The following is a 22,329-nucleotide window of genomic DNA, read 5'->3' on the forward strand; positions in this document are numbered from 1 at the left end:
TTTCAGGCCCCTCTGGCATGTTGTCAGTGACCCAGAATTTGCTTCTGTTGTCAAAACGGTGGGGTTGCCTCGCAAAATAAAATGTTATTTACTTGACAAATCATCTGGACAGAGCTGTCCGTTTGGCATCACCTCTGACAGACCAAAATGGTCCCTGGGGTTGGTATAATATCAGACATAGTACTTCCCCAAAACACACCTGAGGGCCCTGCCAGAGAGATGGCACAGTGTTCCTAGAGCCTCTGACGAAGTCTGCTTCTGAGAACTTGGCCGCTGAGAGGCAGGCGAAGTAGAAAGTGGATTTCTGTCATCCCTCTTCCTTCCTCCCTTCTGTGCAGTTAAAACACACGCAGAGCCCATTTCACTCTTTGTGTCATCTGTGCTCTTCTTATGGTGCATTTTCCCCTCAAATTGATTACTTACAAGAATTGGAGAGGTGTATGTGTTGGGTAGTGACCCTTTGGGTGCTGGGGGTGGGAAGGCTTTTTACTGTAGGATAGTAAAGCATTTTTGCCTGCTTTATGTGCTACCTTTTAGTATTAGAGGTTGAATAGAAATGTGTGTTGATCTGACAATTTTATGTCTTTGATTTTTTTTTTTAAAGAAGATGTTGGGGGTAGGAGTTTATTAATTTATTTATTTATTTTTGCTGTGTTGGGTCTTCGTTTCTGTGCGAGGGCTTTCTCTAGTTGTGGCAAGCGGGGGCCACTCTTCATCGCGGTGCGCAGGCCTCTCACTATCGCAGCCTCTCTTGTTGCGGAGCACAGGCTCCAGACGCGCAGGCTCAGTAGTTGTGGCTCACGGGCCTCGTTGCTCCGCGGCATGTGGGATCCTCCCAGACCAGGGCTCGAACCCGTGTCCCCTGCATTAGCAGGCAGATTCTCAACCACTGCGCCACCAAGGAAGCCCATGTCTTTGATTTTTTAAGGGTGAATATTCATTGAGTTTCCTTTGTCAGAAAATGGATTAAATGCATGGCATTTCTGTCTAATGGTATATAGCTTTTTTCCTTTCTGAACAAATTCTTTGTTGAGAGTACCTTGGCAGGATTGACTTTAAATAACTCAGGTTAAAGAGCAAGCAGGTCTCTGTGACGTTTCTCATTTCCGCTCAGAGCACAGAGAACCAGGGTAGGGACACAAGCTTTCATTTCATCTGATAGCAGCATTTCCCAGCAAAACACAGTTGCTATCGATGTACATAATTGATCACTTTATTAACTGTGGAAAAAAGGGACCTTACTGAAGTAATAAAGCATAACTTCATTATGTCCTATATGTAGAAAGCAAACATGTTGGAAAGTGGCTGACAGCTTCCCATTTCAAGGCTGATTCTGATCATGATAACATTTAAGTAGCATTGATTGCTCTCTAATTGGATTTTTCCTTCTGTAGGCCTCTTCCGAAGAGCTGAAAGCGGCCTACCGCAGGCTGTGTATGCTTTACCATCCTGACAAGCACAGAGACCCGGAGCTCAAATTGCAGGCGGAGCGACTGTTTAACCTCGTTCACCAGGCTTATGAAGGTCAGAGCGGGGCTTGGCTCTACAGAAACACCCTGGTAGCAGACACTCAATTTTTAAGAGTCTTGATTTGTAGAGGATAGAAAAAGAGAGTCCTTAGAGGTGTATAAAAGAGGTGGTTAGTTTAGTGCTTTTTACTGACAGGGACCTTTGAAAGAGTAGTATTTTGCTTTGGAAATCAATACGTGTCCAGTAAGTAGAAAATGAGGCTGCAGGTGAAGTAATAGCCCATAGTCTGAATTGCAAGGGAATACTCCAGCTTTAAATCATTTACTAGTTTTCTTCTAAAGGGAACTCTTAGAAGTAAAAGGCTGATCACTACAGACAAGCTCTCTTTGTTCTCTTTTTTTTGTGAGAAGATGCAAAGAACAGTTTTTCCATCTGAAAGTGATTTTATTGGTTCTGTAGCATTCAGTTAAGGAAAGGTACTAACAAAAGCAAGAAAATGGTGTTAAGGAGCCTAACAGGAAATAGAATCAAGTAATTCAGATTTTTATATTTATATCTTATGTAGTTCAGAAAAAGTTTTGTAATATATTTGTTTATAAAATACTAAAATCACTAATAGGTACAGTTTCTGTTTGAGATGATGCAAAAGTTCTAGAAATAGATTGTGATGGTTACACAACATTGCAAATGTATTTAACACCACTGAATTGTACACTTAAACATGGTTAAAATGATCAATTTTATGTTGTGTGTATTATACCACAATTTTTAAAATTAAAATTAAAAAAATATGAAATCACTCTTAGGATCTATGCCAAGTAAAGTAAGTTATTCATTCCAGAGCCATTTGGTGATTTGCTCCTTAATTAGGTAGACCGAAAATTAGATTTTCTTTACAAAATAAAGACTTCTCATTGTGGACATAAAAGCGTATTGCTGTATTCACTATAGTTTTACCAGAAAGTTAGATTTCAAATGACCAGTAAAACTGAGACTGTGGCACCTACGTGTATACAGTCAGCCTGTGTCTTCACCAAATGTAACTTTTCAGGCTACTTACCTGGTCTGAATAAAGCTTGACCACAAACTCGTTCCTTTTATTGTATTTGGTTGTCTGAATTGCCCACACACTGGATTGTATTGTTTTGGAGATTTGGGGAAGAGTTGACAGAAAATCCCTGCCAGCGCTTGTGAAAATGCTGCCGCAGCAGACCTGGCCCCAGTGTTTGGCCTAAAGGGAGACTGAGATGGTGAACAAATAATTCCTTATTAAATCCTAGAGATCAGCTCAAGAAGTTTGGCTCCCAAGTTTTCCGGTGGTCCGCATTTCTTTCTTCCTCATTAGATTTGAGTATGGATAGAGTCATTTACATCATTTTTTAATTAGACCTAAAAATATATGGGAAATCTCAGGCGGGGAAAGATTCAAAGGTCTTGAACAGAAGTTGGCCCAGCAGAGGAGGGAGGTAACGACTGTTTGCTGTACGGATGTTCAGGTTCGGTTTGGAGGTCCTTTGAACAGCTCTCACCCTCACTGAACAGTCTTTTTCTGATGTACTTTAGGTGACATGGCCGACACCATAGTGAGAGGTGTTTGTGTCTTTTAAAAATGATTTACAAATAAAGAAGAGAGGCATCCAAAAGCAAACAAACAAACCCCTACATAATAAAAAGTCACATTTTTCTGGTCAGAGCCTGTCCCTAGTTTTACATTAGGCTCTGTTAGAAACTGGAATTCACTCTCTCAAGCCAAGATACTTTATAGACTGTGGCGGAAGCTCACTAGGTGCTTTTAAAAACAACTGTCCTTGGGCTTCCCTGGTGGCGCAGTGGTTGGGAGTCCGCCTGCCGATGCAGGGGACACGGGTTCGTGCCCCGGTCTGGGAAGATCCCACGTGCCGCTGAGCGGCTGGGCCCGTGAGCCGTGGCCGCTGAGCCTGTGCGTCCGGAGCCTGTGCTCCGCAACGGGAGAAGCCACAGCAGTGAGAGGCCCGCGTACCGCAAAAAGAAAATAAAAACAAAAACAAAACAAAACAAAAAAGCTGTCCTTTAGAGATGCAGGGTCAGTGCACCTCACAACGAAGCAAAGAGTAGCTTGGACGTGAAAAATCCAGTGTTTCTCGTTGTAGCCACCTTTAAACATGTCCTCGCTTGGATCTAGGGAGCAATTAGGAGGAAAGACACATCGGGAATGATGGGGTCTCTGGGAAGATTGTGGCTGGAAAGAGAAGAACAAAAAGAGGTGGCCTTGCCTGGTGGTATTGTGGTCAGGACTGAAAGGTGAATTTTGTGCTTTGTAAACATGTTTGGTTTTTAACTTGCAGTGCTCAGTGACCCCCAAACCAGGGCCATCTACGATATCTATGGCAAGAGAGGACTGGAAATGGAAGGATGGGAGGTAAGAGAAACTTTGTGTCTGGTGTCCCAGGAACGTCACTCAACAGCTACAGAACAACAACCCCCAAATCCCGCAACCTGCAGTGATGCCTTTGAGAATATTTGAAGACATCAGAGCCCTCTTCTCGCCTTCATATCTTGGTTTAAGGAATTGGGTTCTACACTTGGCTTTGCCGCTTTGTAACTCTGTGAACTTGGGACAGTTAGTCATCCAACTTGTCCTCCGTTTCCTAACCCATCAGGTGAATAGTAAGAGGGATGGTCTAGGCCAGTAAGTTTTAACCCAGGGGAGGGAGCAGGCCGCTCAGGGGGTGATGGTAGATGGTTTCTGAAAGGGCACAGTTACTACACGTACCCTCCTTCCACACGTATACTTCCTTCCACCCTCCACGGCCCTGAGCCCCTCTTTCTACCCGAGGTTACAACTGAATCTAGGAAGTGTTTGTTGGTGCTGTGTTGTGCGTGTGAACAAAACGGAAGCACGGAAAAGTTGAGAACTACTGGATTAAATTGTCTGTAATGACCCTTCCAGCTCTAATGGGCTGTACTATTAGAATGTTATAAATATAGTGAATAAAACAAAATAAATAGCAAGTATCTATGAAATAGGTTACCTGGACAGCCATACCATGTGGGAACTATTACTAAAATTCGGAAGGTTCCATTTTCTTTCGCTCTGCCACTGAGTAGTCTTAGAGCCTTGGGCAAGTCGTTTGACTGCTTTGTACTTCCGTGTTATAACCTAAAAAATAGTGATATGCGGATCAAGTAGAAAAATTAATATGAAAATTTGTTGTAAACCTCTGTATTGCTGTAAGAACATATAGGTGTTATTACTTAATTTCATTACAGAAACTCGGTTCTGATGCCCAAGAAATTCTGGTAGGCTGTTAACGTTAAATTAACTATCATTGAGTTATTTTTTCATCGTCATGTAAGCTTTCCCTTCAAGTTCTTTTGGTATTTGCTCTCACGCATGCATGACTGTCTATTCTAATTTTAGGGTGAAAACCTTCTAAAGGCCTTTGGATACGGACTGGAACAGAAGTGAAATGGGGTTCTGTTGCCGTTTTCACCACTGCTTGATATTGGTGGCTTATGGGCCATTTCCAACCTATAGCCATGTTTTGGTTGCCCACAGAGTGAATTGTATTTGCTGACATTTGAAACTTAGGAGGCTTTGCAGGAAAATCCAGTCTCTTATCTTCTTTGGAAAAATCAGAAGACCTGGTAACGCTGTGCCTAAATTCCCCTCTGAGGCAACAGTCACCCAGGTCTGAGGAGCCCCTGCCGTGGGACTGGACCGTGCTGCCCAGTTTGCCCCGGCCCCTGCCGCTCCCTCCACCCGTCCCACGCCCCGCCTGGCTCCCAGCGGGCGTTTGGCTTCTGGCCTTTGGCTCAGTGGAAATAGCAGTGCATCATGTCACATTAGTTCATGGTAGCAAAGTGTTGGGTCTAGTGGCTTAGAATTTTTTTCATCAAAAAAGGAAAGTAGAATCCTGTTGAAGTTACTAAGTTTCTCCTCATGCCCCAGGTTAAAGTGCCCTTGTGTTTTGAAGCCGTGGGTTGGTTGCAGTTCTTCACGGCAGCAGTCAGGGCCACTGAAAAGCTGCAGGCCTCTCTTGTGTATCCCCTCCTCAGAGTCTCGGGTTCATTCCCAGCAGCATTATTCCCACTCAGTGGAGTAGCGGGGTGACGTCTTCCTGGCAGAATATCGCGTGGTTTCCTATCACCAAACCAAATTATCTCCCCATTAGAAACAGAAAAACCATACACACTGTCGTCATTATAAAAGTATGCAGGCAGTCATAGACGGTGACTGGATAAGCTTTTATATTCATATTTTTTAGTAGATAACTTTAAGGGAATCAAGTTCTCATCGATCAGAATTGGCTTTTTTTTTTTTTTTTTGCCTCAATACTAAGCCTTCACTGATGATAAAAATGCCTTGAAGGAAAACTACAGGAAGGTACCTCCTCAGATACTTACTGAGAAGAGATGTATGGGTGCCTAACGTATAGTAGGAAAACTGAGCCCGCTGTTCATACTGTGAAGGAAGAGTCTCGCTGAACTCAAGCGCTTTATGGAGCTGGCGTCACCGTTCCCTTGAGGAATTCTGCAGCTGGTGGCTTTCTCAGTATGAGGGTTCTCCCGTTTCAGTCACAGCCTCCACCCCAGGGAGGAGGCTGTGTTCCCTTCACGCTGTTGCTAGTATTTTTAGACTACTGACCGGTGTACGTCTGCCACGTGTCTGTCAGTCTAAACCCATGGGTAGTCAGGGAGGGATGGAGGACACGGGCAAAGCCCGTAGTGTTTGGGACGCCTTTAAGCCCAAAATACCAAAGCAGCCACAGATGTGGCAGTCACTCCTGTCCCAGCTCTGGCATCGTCCGCTTTCTGCTGGTGGAGGCTGGGGATGAAATTGAGCGTTTATAGGTTGCATCAAATGTTGACCCTGTTTTCAGGCACTAGGTAGGTTTTTAGTCTTTGTCTATTCTCTTTTTTTTAACCTTCAAGGGACTTCGTCATGCTCTGGCAGGATTCCAAAGGAGTGAGATGCAACCATTCCCAGCTCATAACACCAGCCATTTGAGTTCTTAAAGTCGCAGTGATTGTGCGGATACCCATGTTTCAAATGAAGTTGGCCTCTTCAGAATGGCAAAAATCCAGCTTTGAGCTGTGAATGTTCAGACAGTATTGAGTCTGGTAACAGCTGGCAAGTGGAGTGGAAAACCATACAAGTCGGAGGGGGCTTGCAGACGTCAGATTACATTTAGAGGAGCAGCCTTTGGCCCGGATCATCCACACTTTAGTTTTTGTCTGCAGTCCTTTACCTTTATCCATATCTCACTTTTCCCTGCCTCTTGCCTCTTTGACATCATTCTTTTTTTTTTTTTTTCCCCAGGAAAGGTCAGTAGGTACAAACGATAAGCACATTTTAAATGCTGAACAGCAAGAATCCTTTGCTAAGTGTCCAAGTAGGTTGATCATAACCCAAACATAGAGGTTGCAATTCTGCCAGCTTTGTGGCCTGGTAAAACTGCTTTTCATCACTCCTGTGGAAGCTTCATCAGACTTCACCAAGCCAACGTGCTGGCTGACATGTACAACAAATTCTGTCCTGTCTAGGTTCCACTTCCAAGCGATGGCATCAGGCACCCCAGTTTTACTGAATGCAACAGCTGTCTCTATGACCATTGGACTCTTTAGAGTGCAGCCGCATTTTAGGACAATACTTCTCCAAATACACAAGCTTGCTGTTAAAAGCTCCATGCTGCTTTTGTCTTATGAACTGTACTGCATCTTCATATTTTATTCCACCTTCAATTAACGCTAGGGCGACAAGCACTGGAGGTCTCCCAAGGCCTGCAACACAATGAACAGCAATTGCAACAACCAGGGTCTTCACAAAACTTAATTTTCACAAGACTTAACCAATCATCAACAATCTGGTTAGATGGTGGTACGCCCTCAGCAAAAGGCCAGTCGAGAACATGGATGCCTTCCTTCTCCACAAGAGTAGTGTCATAAGTTGCTTCACGTACTCTTACTGTTGTGGTAACTCCAGACTTCTTAAGTTCCTCTATAAATTTGTTTAAGGTAGCATTAGTTGGATTGTGTGTCATAAGAAATCTCATGTTCTCGTAAGTGATTTCCACAGGAGCTGGGCGGTTCGTTCGATCCATGTTAATTTAGTTAAAAAACACTCAGTAGGGTTATGAAAGAATTTTAAAAATTGAATACAGAAATGGTGCAAAGAAACTGAGTCTACTTCAATATACTCCACTTGAAATTCTCAGTGGTTTTGAATATGAAGTTGGGAGTAATGGGAAATGAAATGAACCTCCTGACAAGAAGCAGCAATTCTTCAGTGCAGTAATACTGAGGCAAGAGAAAGGAAGTGCACTGAGGTTTACCCCATCTAGGTCAGAACTCTTGTAAAAAATGCTGTGGATTTCAATTCAACACTTCTGTGTCCAGGTTCAGCACTCTCATGGGGGCTTCTTGGTGGAGTAGTAATGAAGTTCTACAGTTCACTTGTCTGCATAGAGGTCGTGCTGTGCCTGGCAGTAATCTCCACCGCCCTTCAGAAACTCTATAAATGTGTGACCAAGAACACCACAGAACTGAGGAATATGTCTACTCATTGAAGATTGTGGCCTAATCATACAGCCGGTCCCGAGGCGGCGGTGGCAGGGCAGGGGCGGCAACTTTGCGGGCCGCGGCGGGGGAACCGGACTCTATCTGCCTGACATCATTCTTATAGTGTCTAGGAAAGTCACCCTGCATTAAGAGCTGTAATATGGTCACGGTCATGAAAACGAAGACAGAAACTCCCACAGATGGGAGGAGACTAACAAGACATGTGACTAAATACAATCCTGGGTCCTGGGTCCTGGATCAGATCCTAGGGCATAACAGCGACGTTCGCAGAAAGACTCGTGAAATCCCAGAAGTCTGGGTTTAGTTAGTGGTAATGTACTAATCTTGGTTTACTAGATTTGACAGATGTTTGTTCCATGGTTCTGTTAGACGTTAACATTTGAGGGAGGCTCGGTGAAGGGTAGTCGAGAACTTTCTGTACTATCTTTGTAACTTCTTTAAAGTTCTAAATAATTTTCTAAAATTATTCCAAAATAAAAAATTGACTCACTAGAATCATAGAATTTTCAAACCAGACAGCACCTCAGGAATCGGGAAGTTTTAATCCCCCTCATTTATAGGAGGAAGCTGAAGCTTAGAGAGTGAAGTGACTCACCTGAGGTCTCCCGGGAGGTTCAGGTGGTATTGGAGAGCCTAGGTCTCTGTCCTCTTCCCACTGTGCCACCTGGTTTTACAGGTCTCTCTACAGAGGCCTCATGTACAGAATAAGTCATCCTGACTAGCACAGGGCAGACCTAGTTGGTAAATGATCAAGGTGCACAGTACAGGTATATGGATATATGGGTGGCACATGATACACTCTGTTGACGGAAAACATTGAAAATGTCTATGGTCAACTAATCTATGACAAAGGAGGCAAGGATATACAATGGAGAAAAGACAGTCTCTTCAATAAGTGGTGCTGGGAAAACTGGACAGCTACACGTAAAAGAATGAAATTAGAACACTCCCTAACACCATACACAAAAATAAACTCACAGTGGATTAGAGACCTAAATGTAAGACCGGGCACTATAAAACTCTTGGAAACATAGGAAGAACACTCTTTGACATAAATCACAGCAAGATATTTTTTGATCCATCTCCTAGAGTAATGGAAATAAAAACAAACAAATGGGAATTCATGAAACTTAAAAGCTTTTGCACAGCAAAGGAAACCATAAACAAGACGAAAAGACAACCCTCAGAATGGGAGAAAATATTTGCAAACGAATCAACGGACAAAGGATTAATGTCCAAAATATATATAAACATCTCATGCAGCTCAATATTAAGAAAACAAACAACCCAATCCAAAAATGGGCAGAAGACCTAAATAGACATTTCTCCAAAGAAGACATACAGATGGCCAAGAGGCACATGAAAAGCTGCTCAACATCACTAATTATTAGAGAAATGCAAATCAAAACTACAATGAGGTATCACCTCACACCAGTCAAAATGGTCATCACCAAAAATCTACAAACAATAAATGCTGGAGAGGGTGTGGAGAAAAGGGAACCCTCTTGCACTGTTGGTGGGAATGTAAATTGATACAGCCACTATGGAGAACAGTATGGAGGTTACTTAAAAAACTAAAAATAGAATTAACATATGACCCAGCAATCCCACTACTGGGCATATACCCAGAGAAAACCATAATTCAAAAAGACACATGCACCCCAATGTTCATTGCAGCACTATTTACAATAGCCAGGTCATGGAAGCAACCGAAATGCCATCGACAGATGAATGGATAAAGAAGTTGTGGTACATATATACAATGGAATATTACTCAGCCATAAAAAGGAATGAAATTGGGTCATTTGTAGAGACGTGGATGAATCTAGAGACTGTCATACAGAGTGAAGTAAGTCAGAAAGAGAAAAACAAATATCGTATATTAACGCATATATGTGGAACCTAGAAAATGGTACAGATGAACCTGTTTGCAGAGCAGAAATTGAGACACAGAAGTAGAGAAAAAACATGGACACCAAGGGGGGAAAGCGGCAGGGGGATGGGGGTGGGGGTGTAATGAATTGGGAGATTGGGATTGACATACATACACTGATGTGTATAAAATGGATAACTAATAAGAACCTACTGTATAAAAAAATTTAAAAAAAAAAGAAAAGAAAATGTCTAGTACTTACCAACTGTAATGATGCAGTTTTGGGGTGCAAATGTCTGAGGGTTACCGAAGGGAGAAAAAGTGACTTGCAGCTGGCTTAGCTTTCTTCCATTCTCCACCGTGATGTACCCTGTGTAAAGAAAGTATAAATAGTAAAGGCCATCAGGGCCTGTGGGAGCTAGAATGAGATGCCTGGCCAAGTTCTTCACGGCTTCAGAGGGACCAGCCGTTTTGACTTTACAGTTAGCTCTGATTATGTGCCAGCTGTTTGCAGAACTTCTGTAAAATACGACTAGAAATGGGACGACTTAACGCCTTTGGAATATTTGCCTCTTCGTCTGTCACAGAGCGTGGCAGAGAGAAAGTCATTTGCAAAGGTCCAGCAACTAGAATTCCTGAAAGCAAATCTTGTTCTGCCCTGGGCCCCATGGAGGAAGCACGCCATCAGTCCAAGACGGCGTAACTTTGGGGAAGCGAAATAAGAACTAGGAGAGTGAGCGTGCCACGTTGGTTAAATATAACTGAGAACGTTTTTGTGAGGTCACAGAGCGATCATTGTCGTGCCATTTGGACTTTCAGTTTGTTCTTGGATTATTTTAACAGTGTTTTTATTTTAAAACTTCCTTTAAAAGAAACACCTCCCCCTTTTTGATCATTAACAATTTATATGGGAGAGGAGAAAATGTTTTTGTTATTTTTTTCTGCGTACTTGCTAAAAGTGATAGTGAACAAATTTCTCAGTTCTTTGGGATAGGCCAGTTCTTGTATTTATTTTTCTGTATTGCTGAATAATAAAATCAAGTTGCACAAAACCCCATTTACTGTAATATATATACATACATATGCATAGGTTTTTAGGAAGACACATAAAAAATTAAATGTTAGCCTGTGAGGAGGAGTGTGGGTGAGGGGGAATTGTACTTTTTGCTTCATATCTTTCTGTACTATTTTGATTTTTTGCTATAACCATGCATTTTTTTTGAATAATTTTTAAAACTTCTGATTTCCAAGATAGCTTTTTCTCACCTCACCTACCTTTGTAGGTGTTCTCTGAGCATCCTCAGGACTCCGCGGTATTTCTGCCACTAATACGGGGTCAGTGCTGTTGGGCCTTTTCCCCCCGTCATGTGTCCAGTGACTTTGGTCATGTTTGTCCCGCTCCCACTCTGTGTTTCTCACAGGCCATAGCGTTCGGGACCCTTGGAAATGACGTGGTCTGCTTTCCTCTCTCACGGGCATGGTACCCGAGGCCCCCGTGGCGCCTCCCTGCCTGTTTGAAATCTCAGCTGGGCTGTCTTGCTATTGTGATGAGCTCAGAAAGGCTGATGTGGGATGCCTTACCTCCTCACAGATCTGACATCCCTGCGCATCCCCGAGGGCTAGCATGGTCTGCTGATTTGCACCTGAGTACTGGAAGAGTCCCCTGATTCTGAAACACCCAGACCTCATGGCTTAAGGTCCCTTGGTCCAGGATGCTCAAGGGGCACCTCTGGTGGTGGCCCCAGCACATGAGGGAGACGTGCCAGTGCCATTGTGGATGGCCTCGCCTCCATCTTGACACTTTTCAGCATGTGTTACCTGGGGCTCATTAGGAAATCTAAACTGTGACACTTAAGGTGATGTTTTCTTTGTAAGATTCCTGCAGCCTTGGAGATAAGTGACTAAAATGAAGACAATAATGCTTCAGTCTCTGAAGAGCTGAGGGAAAGCACAACCTTGGGACTGAGCGGGTGTGACGGTGAACCTGGCTTCACCAGGGACCGGGCCGTCGGAAGGGAAAATCCCCACGGTCTCACTGGCGGCTCTTAACCATCCTGAGGGAAAGGAACGGCGGGACACAGTTAATGACGCCGTCTCTTGTGTGTATTCCTCGCTTTCTGGGCCCTTTGCTGACTCTCCCCCCCCCCCCATTCTGCCTGCAGGTTGTGGAAAGGAGGAGGACACCAGCCGAAATCAGAGAAGAGTTTGAGCGGCTGCAGAGAGAAAGGGAAGAGAGGCGGCTGCAGCAGCGAACCAACCCCAAGGTGAGCCGGGCCAGTTCTGGAGGGAAGGGTTGCAAGGCTTGATTACCAGACAGCAGATCTAAAATAATTAGTGCTGGTGGCCTTTTATCGTAATAACGTACAGAATCAGGTGGAACAGCATTTTGCTTACTGTGTCTCAAGAGTAGGATCTGCCTGGAAAGCTATCAGCAGAGCTGCTGGTGATGAGCCGGAGTGAAGGCAAAACCAATCCCCTGGTTTTCCCAGAAGCCAGGAGACTTCTTGAGCAGAAACGCAGGCTAGCTGTCTGAGACCTTTCCCTGTAATCCTGCTGCCCAAGCCCTTGACACGTGAAAATCAATCAGAGGTCTGTGTCAGGAAAGGACAGCCACCTACCCACGCATTGAGGCAACAGGATTCCTTGCAGACCAGTTACGAGACAGAGAGCCAGAGAACGCAGAGGGCTGGGGGTGTTTCCAGACTGCGTGAAGTGAGGGGCGTGCTTTCACCACCCCAGGACGACGGTGCCGTGAATAGCAGTCACCAGGCTGTTTCCACAGCAACAGGGTGACCACCTTTAACCATCAGTCAAGCCCCCGATGAAGTTGGAGTCGTGTACCCCAGGGACACACCTGAGTCTGAAGGTTACTTTTCAGTCCTGTATGATCTCCTTTTGCTTGGATGTGTTGGGGAGGCAAATTGTTCTGCGTGCGTGCCACAGTCCTGTGGCAAAAGGAGAGCTCGGTCAGTTTGAGGTGCCTGTCATGCTGAAGGGCTAACTGCACGTGGCCCGGTGTTCCTGTTCCACGGTGTTTAACGAGGGGTGCAGCATCCAGACACTGTCATCGCGGCCGGGATAGCCCGGCAGGCAGCTGAAAATCTTCTAAGGAAAAAGAACCAATGCTAGCTTACAACTGGGAAGCATGATGTTACGAGCTTCCGATCAAATACATTCTAGAAAGTGGAGTTTTCTAAGACCCCTACCGCATTTAAAGGTCCAGATACTCAGAAGACTCCCATCTCTTTGAATCCTACATTTCAAAATATACTTGTAAACGCCAACGCCTCTCCTTCCCTCCTGCCGTCCCCTTTAGTGGAGGACAGCTTCAGGAATGTAGTTAACTTTGGGTCAGTGGAGGTAGAGACTTGAAACACCGGTTGAACCAAGCCAGGGGGTGTGAGATGCTGAGAGAGCTGAAAATCTTCAAGGTGCCCTGAAGTGTGCTAATGGGTTCCCTTCTCGGGTATCCCAGCCAGTGCACTGGAGGAGGTCTGCGTACAGGTCAGCCTTGGCATGTGGGGCTCAGGGTCGGGGAGCCGGGGTGGGAGCCTGGCAGGGGCAGTCTGATGCTGTGCTGTCTTTGATTTGCTGGCTGAAGTTTTGCTGCATTCGGAACAATGAGGGGGAAAGACAGCATCACAGTAGCCCGAGCCTCTGTGTCCCGTGATAAAATTGGCCATCTGGGTGTGCGCGGTGATTGCTTACTGGGATCGTATGGAAATGTGTCTCCAGGCCATGTTTCTATGAAATGAGGGAGCACAGCTGTGACCATTTCACACATGCCTATAAGATATTGTATGATTCCCAATACTTTGCTACTTCTAGAAAGTGCTGCCAAAGGAATAAGACATTTTCTAACCAGAAATACTGAGCGAAAACCAGATGCCGGCTCTGTGGCATTTTGAGGAGAGGTTTAGCTGGATCTTTTATTCCACTTCTGAGTGTTTTCGCTTTGCAAGATGAGCAGAAAGATTTAGAATGTTCTCATCCTAGGACGAAAGGGGTGATCTCTTTTAAGAAGACCACAGGGAGGTCTTCCCTGGTGGCGCAGTGGTTAAGAATCCACCTGCCAATGCAGCAGACATGGGTTCAAGCCCTGGTCCAGGAAGATCCCACAGTCTGCGGAGCAGCGAAGCCCGTGTGCCACAACTACTGAGCCTGCACTCTAGAGCCCGTGGGCCACAACTACTGAGCCCACGTGCCTAGAGCCTGTGCTGTGCAACAAGAGAAGCCATCGCAGTGAGAAGCCCGCACAACACAACGATGAGTAGCCCCCGCTCACAGCAACTAGAGAAAGCCCACGCACAGCAACGAAGACCCAACGCGGCCATAAATAAATAAGTTAATTAATTAATTTTTTAAAAAAGAAGAAGACCACAGGGAGAAGGACACCTTTGATGACCTTGGGGCTTGGTATGGCCTGTCACCCAGACCTGCACTGAGGATCACAGCTTGTAGAGGATGGACAGACTGTGTGACGTTCGTGGTGCTGCTGTCTGAAACTTGCATGGGTATTTTTCCATTTCACCAATAAGAGTTCATTAGGTAGGAATTTTCCAGGAGGAGTGTGTACCAAGAACAGACAAAAAGGTCAAGTGGGGAAACCCGTAGGTTGGAAATACTGGCTCTGACACAGTGATACAGGACACAGAGCTCACCCTTTGACCTATGTGCAGTTTTCTCATTTGTAAAATGAGGATACGTCCCCTAACCACCACGCCAAGTTGTTAAATGATTGAAAAAATATGAAATAGATGTTAATTTATTAGAGAAAGACAAGCCTGCTATGTAAGTGCAAAGTGGTACGTGTACCAAGGTGAGGTTAAGAACTAAATTTTGCTTCAGCATCTCATTCGGCACCGTGTGGGAAACACTTGGCTTGGTTGGGTAGTTCATTGCCCCTGGTGGCTGGCTGGGTTTGGGTGGGGACTGTTAGTTGGGTTCTGGAAATGGCCCTCTGCTGATACCATCCACCTGCTCCTGTGGCCGAGGCCCAGTGGCTTCAGTGTGGCCAGTCACCTGTGAGTCTTGGCTTGCGTGAAGGTGCCCTGGACAGCACTGCGGGGCCGGAAGGAGTGAGTGCCGTGCCCAGCTCCAGTGTGTATCCCCTTTCCCTCACCACCCTCCAGCCAACAGGTCACGCGGGCTCCACGTATGCTGGGGGCAGCGTGGGAGAACCTTGCACTTGGCGTCGAGAGCTCTGGCTTCGGATTCCACCCCCAGCCCCAGTTCTGCATCCCGGGTCCAGCCACTTCTCCAGTCTTAGCTCAGTTTCTCCCTGTGTGAAATGAGAGGTTTGCCATGAGGCCCAGTGCTTGGGGTCAAATCCTCAGACCCCAGAGTCCTTAGCTTAATTGCTTCTGTTTTCTGTCTTTCGGGCCACGTGGGAATAAATCCCTCTGTCTGTATTTCCTGCTGGAAGACACCAAGCTCAGGTTGCTGGGGCCCTGGGGCCTCCAGGGCCCTGCACATTGAGCCAGCGTGGGGGTGAGGGGGGCTTATGACCAGCCAGATGATGAGGTGCGTCTGCGTCTCAAGGGCTGCGTGACTGGAGTCTTGACTGGATGCCCCTGGCCTTCCTCCCTGCGTCTTGAAGACCCCTGTTTTACTTGCATAATCCACCTCTATTTCTTGCCTTTTAGAGACTTAAGATCATACGATAGGCTCGTTCTGTGCCATGTTCACATCATATTGATTATTGTCATTCCTTTCTTTTGTTAATACCCATAAATCTTCTCTCTCTGTGGACAGCAGCCAGTTTGGGAATCGGACTTTTCACTGCCTTCCTAATGAGCTTGTCCAGACCCCATAGGAAGCAAGGGCATTAAGTCAAGGATTGTTTAGGGGGCTTCATTGTCTGACTCTGAGAGTATCAACTCGTTTCTTTTGGACGCTGTTACATAAGAGTTTCGTGGAGATTGTTACTGTATTCCCTGGACCATTCATTTTCCTTTCTCCTTCTGCTATTACAGAGGTTGACATAAACTCCCTGGTAAGACCTTTCTGGTTTTAGAAAGGCCATCTTATCAGTGGTTCCTATAATAGCTGAAAAACAAAATTTAGCTTTATCAGGAAAAAAATGTTAAATAATATATCAAGGAAGACATGTAACCATAATCCCAAAAAGATGTAAAGATGTAGGAGTACATCTTTACATAAAGATGTATGAGTACAGGGCTTCCCTGGTGGTGCAGTGGTGAAGAATCCGCCTGCCAGTGCAGGGGACACGGGTTCAAGCCCTGGTCCGGGAAGATCCCACATGCTGCGGAGCAACTAAGCCCATGCGCCACAACTACTGAAGCTGCGCTCTAGAGCCCGCGAGCCACAGCTACTGAAGCCCACACACCTAGAGCCTGTGCTCCGCAACAAGAGAAGCCACCGCAATGAGAAGCCCGCACACCTCAACAAAGAGTAGCCCCCACTCGGCACAACTAGAGAAAGCGCACGCACAGCAATGAAGACCCAACACAGCCGTAAATAAATAGAAAGATAGATAGGTAAATTTATTTTTTTAAAAAAAGATGTATGAGTACATTACTCAATCATTATTAAAGGATTTTTTTAAAAAGTTTGTTTTGGTTGCCATGGCTAATGATCATAGCCGTCGGAATGAGCCCGTGGTTACGGCTTCAGTCTGTTCCGTGGAGGTGATTCTGATGTCATAAACTGAATCGTCTGGGCTGACAGGATAATCGTGCAGAAGAAAAGTTGTTGGAACCCATATGTTTGTCATGCCCAGTGGCAGAAAGGGGCTGCTATTGAAATTGAAGAAGTTGGACGTTGTCCCTTAAGGAGGAGGGACCAAGTCTGGGAAAGCACTGAGCTAGAAAGCAGGTCTTTGGAGGAGAGGAGGGAGGTGGCCGACTGTGGCGAGGCATAAAGGAAGCTACTTGAGTGGGTCACAGCTGCACCCGCATCCTGCCAGCATGACCACTTACATAAGCAGGGTGTCAGGATAAAGTCCATGGGGCAGAGGTCTGGGGCAGGGGGAGTGGCTGGGACCGAATCGCTCCTAGAAGCCCTGGTAAATTTGAGTTGGCTTCTCCGTAATAGTGGAGAGTACAGGCTCCAACTTCGATCTCAGACAAAACGGTCCCGTGGAGACAGTCTCACAAGAGCCACCACGGGTTCATCGGCTATAAAAAGGGCAAATTTCACCTCGCCTCTTACTGTGATAGCCTCTTCTGGTGGAATTTTCAATTAGTAAATAGTTACTATCGAGACTGCATTTGACAGAAATTTCTCACATTATCCTTGTGGCCAGATAAAGAAATATAAACACAAAAATATTCAGAATGAACTACCATATGACCCAGCAATCCCACTCCTGGGCATATACCCAGAGAAAACCATAATTCCGAAAGATACATGCACTCCAATGTTCATTGCAGCACTATTTACAATAGCCAGGACATGGAAACAACCTGAATGTCCATCAATAGAGGAATGGATAAAGAAGATGTGGTACATATACAGTGGAATATTACTCAGCCATAAGAAGGAATGAAATTGTGCCATTTGCAGAGATGTGGATGGACGTAGAGACTGTCATACAGAGTGAAGCAAGTCAGAAAGAGAAAAATATCATATAGTAACGCATATATGTGAGATCTAGAAAAATGGTACAGATGAATCTATTTGCAAAGCAGAAACAGAGGCATATGCACTCTAGAGCCCGTGTGCCACAGCTACTGAAACCTGTGTGCCTAGAGCCCATGCTCTGCAATAAGAAAAACCACCACAATGAGAAACCCACACACCACAAGAAGAGTAGCCCCCACTCGCCACAACTAGAGATAGCCCGCGTGCAGCAACGAAGACCCAGCGTAGCCAAAAATAAATATAAATAAATTAATTAATTTTTAAAAATAGAGGCATAGACGTAGAGAACAAACATATGGACATCAAGGGGGATGTGGGGGGTGGGATGAATTGGGATTGACATATATACACTGTTGATGCTATGTATAAAATAGATAACTAATGAGAACCAATTGTATAGCACAGGGAACTCGCCTTGATGGTCTGTGGTGACCTAGATGGGAAGGAAATCCAAAAAGGAGAGGAGATATGTATACCTAGAGCTGATTCACTTTGCTGTACAGCAGAAACTAACACAACATTGTAAAGCAAGTATACTCCAATAAAAACTTTTTTTTAATTAAAATAAATAAAAATATTCAGGATGGAACATTCCTGGCCGAATGAACAACTGATTCTACTCAGAGGGTTGATTAAGATATCGTTTCCAACCTGGTGACAAGCTTCTCATTGTGGGAGAAAGGCTCTAACTTGACACACTCAGAATTTCTGGGAATGATGTCAGTGAGGATGTGTGTGTCACATTCACAGGTGACCCAAGGTGGAAGGACAAAGCCAAGATTCTAAAAGATCCCGGTAAACTAGAGTGGAAGGAATAAATGTGCTGGCTGAGAGAAGGGGAGACAGGGAAATGATGGTCTTTAATTGACTCCCTGGCTTAAGATCAGCAACAAGGAACAGAGCCAACAGCGGGAAGATGATTTGGGTTTGGTATAAGGAACATTGAACAAGGCAGCCTGCTGGGGATTAATGAAGACTGCACTTTTATCCACACAGTGTGCCAGTGGGCTGGGTGGGGTATATAATGAAGATAAAAATATTGGGTTGGCCAAAAAGTTCGTTTGGTGTTCTGTAAGATGGCTCTAGTAGCGCTTAGTTGTCTTTAACTTCATTCAAAACAATTTTGTTAGACTGTATTGTGACCACTGTCATATCAGCATGAATTTTTTTAAAAATGTATCAAAATTGATGAAGTTTTATGGAGCCATTTTAATATTTAAAAAAGCAACATTTTCAGCATATTATGCTTTATTATTTCAAGAAAGGTAAAAACACAACTGAAATGCAAAAAGAAAAATTTGTGCAGTGTATGGAGAAGGTGCTGTGACTGATCAAATGTGTCATAAGTGGTTTGCGAAGTTTTGTGCTGGAGATTTCTCGCTGGACAGTGCTCCACAGTCGCTAGACCAGTTGAAGTTGATAGCGATCAAATCGAGACATTAATTGAGAAGAATCAATGTTACACCACGTGAGAAATAGCCGACATACTCAAAATATCCCAATCAAGCGTTGAAAATCATTGGCACCAGCTTGGTTATGTTAATTGTTTTGATGTTTGGGTTCCACGTAAGTTAAGCGAAAAAAACCTTGATTGTGTTTCCGCATGTGATTCTCTACTAAAACGTAACGAAAACATTGCATTTTTAAAACAAATTGTGACAGGTGGTGAAAAGTGGATACTGTGCAATAATGTGGAACAGAAGAGATCATGGGGCAAGCGAACTGGACCACCACCAACCACACCAAAGGCTGGTCTTCATCCAAAGAAGGTGATGTTGTGTATATGGTGGGACTGGAAGGGAGTCCTCTTATTATGAGCTCCTTCTGGAAAGCCAAACGATTAATTCCAACAAGCACTGCTCCCAATTAGACCAACTGAAAGCAGCACTTGACAAAAAGCATCCGGAATTAGTCAACAGAAAATGCATAATCTCCCATCAGGATAATGCAAGACTGCATGTTTCTTTGATGACCAGGCAGAAAAGCTTGGCTGGGAAGTTCCGATTTCTCTGTCGTATTCACCAGACATTGCACGTTCAGATTTCCATTTATTTTCGGATTTCCATTTATTTTGGTCTTTACAAAATTCCCTAGAAGACTGTAAAAGGCACCTGGAACACTTCTTTGCTCAAAAAGATAAAAAGTTTTGGGGAGATGGAATTATGAAGTTGCCTGAAAAATGGCAGAAGGTAGTGGAACAGAACGGTGAATACGTTGTTCAATAACGTTCTTGGTGAAAATGAAAAATGTGTCTTATTTTTACTTAAAAACCGAAGGAACTTTTTGGTCAACCCAGTAAGTTATCCAGGCTGTTCACAGAGCCGGTGTGGGAGTGGATCCCGAGCCGGCAGGTAGTGCTCCCGTCTCGGCATGAGTTCCTCTGGGTCAGGAGTGGCTGAGCCTTTGATGCTGATGCCATCTGATGGCCTCTAGGAAAGGGCTGGGCCTCATCTCTCCAACTCCAGGCCCAGCCTGTGGGCGATGGTGTCATTTGGTTATGTTGGGCCCTCCTGATCAAGGAACATCTGAGACTTATGGGCACAAGAGGTCTATTAGGTTTTGGGGGGGTTTTTTTAATAATTTTTTAAGTTTTTTTTAAACTTTTTTTTTGGGGGGCTGCGTTGGGGCTTCATTGGTGCGCACGCGCTTTCTCCAGTTGCGGCAGTTGGGGGCTACTCTTCGTTGAGATGCGCGGGCTTCTCATTGCCGTGGCTTCTCTTGTGGCAGAGCACAGGCTCTAGGCGCTCAGGCTTCAGTAGTTGTGGCATGTGGGCTTAGTTGCTCCGCGGCATGTGGGATCTTCCCGGACCAGGGGTCAAATCCGTGTCCCCTGCATTGGCAGGCGGATTCATAACCACTGCACCACCAGGGAAGTCCTCTACTAGTTTTTAAATATGCATATCAGACCTTTGTGAGATATTAATCATTTTTAAGTAGCCCCTAGTTTCGAAGTCTAAAGTATGGCAATTTTTTTTCGTGTGTGTGTGTGTGTATCTAAATAATATGTGTAAGTAGGTTAGAAAGTCAGATAGTTACTAGGCTTATTTTTTTTTTAATGTTGCCCCCACCTTGTGGGTTCCTGACTCCTGTTCCTCACTCCTCCCTTCTGAGCTCTTTTCTCTGACATTTCCTACTATGTCTAAGTTGCATATTTACTCTGTTCTGTTTTTTTCAGTTTCAGAAATTATCTGTTGACCTCTTGCCAGAAAAGATAAGGATATAGTTCTCCCAAACAACACGTTTGTTTCAGTTCATCCAGTGTAATTATAATACCCTTTAGGGCTAAATGAATATTCACGGTACGAATACTCAGTTGAGCCTGATAGTATACTATGACTACCTGACTTCTCTTAACATGCTTTTTACTCCATGGTGTTAGTAGTTGTCCCATTTGGTTCCTTTGATTAGTTTCCTATAAATCTGTCAGACACCTTGTGTGTTCTGTCTCTCTCCTTTTGCTCCTGGTAGCATCCCTCTGTAGCTCTCCTCCATCATCCCCCATCCCAGTCCAGACTAGACTCTGCTTTCTAGGCCTGCCGTCCAGCTGTGACCTCAGGACTTTCCTCGCCAACTTCCTAGGACTGCCTTTGTGTTCATTCATTCAACAAATTGGCCTTGAGTGCCGGCCGAGAGAGGCACTGTTAGACACTCGGCAGAGCAGCCCCTTCCCTCGTGGAGTTTGGATTCCCTCCAACCCTTTCCTTGGTTGGCTCCCACACCTTCCCCTTTTTGGTTTATCTCTTTGTGGAGGAAGCACATTCTCCAGTTGTTCCTTTACACAACATGCCTAAAAGTCAAATTTCTTTTCCGTTTCATTCCCATTCGAGTGTCTTTTTAAAAAAAAGATAATTTATATATAATTGTATTTATGTATGTAATTATATATACATACATACATAGAAAAGATATGTGTAATATTATAAACTATAACATAGTAATAAACGCCTAGTACCCACTGCCTGACCCCAAAACAAGAATATTGCCCATAACTTGCGTTCACTTCCACATTTCTCTCCTTTTCCATCTCCCTGCCAGAAGGAAACACGATCCGAAAGGGTCCAACATGTGAATAAAAGGAATGTATCAATAGAAAGAAAGGGAGGACGAATATAAAAGAAATAATATGAGAAATTTCCCAGAATTGAACGACTCAACTTTCCAGGTGGGAAGGGTCCACTCTGCTCCCAGCACAAGCAAGAAACTCACACGGTCCTCATTCTGTTGCTTTTTAAATTTTGTTACAAATTGGATGTATGCTTAAGCAATATAGTGTTTCATTTTTATTGTTTTTGAGCTTTGTGAAAATGGTACCATGCTATAGGCATTCTTTTGGGACTTGCTTTCTCCCCACCACTCATACTCTTCCAAAATTGTGTATGTTTCATGAAGCTGTGGCTTACTCGTTTTCATTGCTGGGTACCACGGCTTATCCGTTCTCCTGCTGGTGGAGATTTCAGTTGTTTCCAGGTTTTTGCTGTTATGAACGTTGCTGCTGTGAACATTCCTGTGCATGTTTCCTGGTGCACATGTGCAAGGCTGTCTCTTGAGTGTGTGTGTGTGCATGTGTTTGCACATATGCACGTACACCCATATGCCACACATACCTAGATGTGAAATTTATGGGTCATAATATATGCAGATGTTGCCATGTTATTTCCCAGAGGTAAAACATTGACTTTGCGTAACTCAAAGTCAAGTTTATACTTGATGCTAAGTACTGTAAAGCATATATCTTTATACTCTTTGTGATATATATGTGTGTGTAGATAGACACACTTGTAAAGTGTGTATATCTGTAACTTAATATTTGGTTATTTCTC

The 22,329-nt window shown here is 44.4% G+C and overlaps 1 protein-coding gene and 1 pseudogene across 1 annotated transcript in view; one reads left to right on the forward strand and one right to left on the reverse strand.

Moving 5' to 3' along the window:
* DNAJC11 (DnaJ heat shock protein family (Hsp40) member C11) overlaps positions 1-22,329 on the forward strand; it is a 71,857-nt gene that overhangs the window by 23,302 nt on the left and 26,226 nt on the right. Inside the window, exons 2-4 of the mRNA XM_022598264.3 lie at positions 1,395-1,524; positions 3,795-3,868; positions 12,067-12,168. Of these exons, the coding sequence (XP_022453972.2) occupies positions 1,395-1,524; positions 3,795-3,868; positions 12,067-12,168 (306 nt within the window). The remainder of the gene's footprint in view (positions 1-1,394; positions 1,525-3,794; positions 3,869-12,066; positions 12,169-22,329) is intronic.
* On the reverse strand, positions 6,968-7,553 carry LOC115803879 (protein tyrosine phosphatase type IVA 1 pseudogene; annotated as a pseudogene).

This window comes from Delphinapterus leucas, chromosome 1 (assembly GCF_059928025.1).
Source record: "Delphinapterus leucas isolate spDelLeu-1000000601 "Yukka" chromosome 1, BTC_Dleu_Yukka2, whole genome shotgun sequence".
Taxonomy (NCBI): Eukaryota; Metazoa; Chordata; class Mammalia; order Artiodactyla; family Monodontidae; genus Delphinapterus; species Delphinapterus leucas.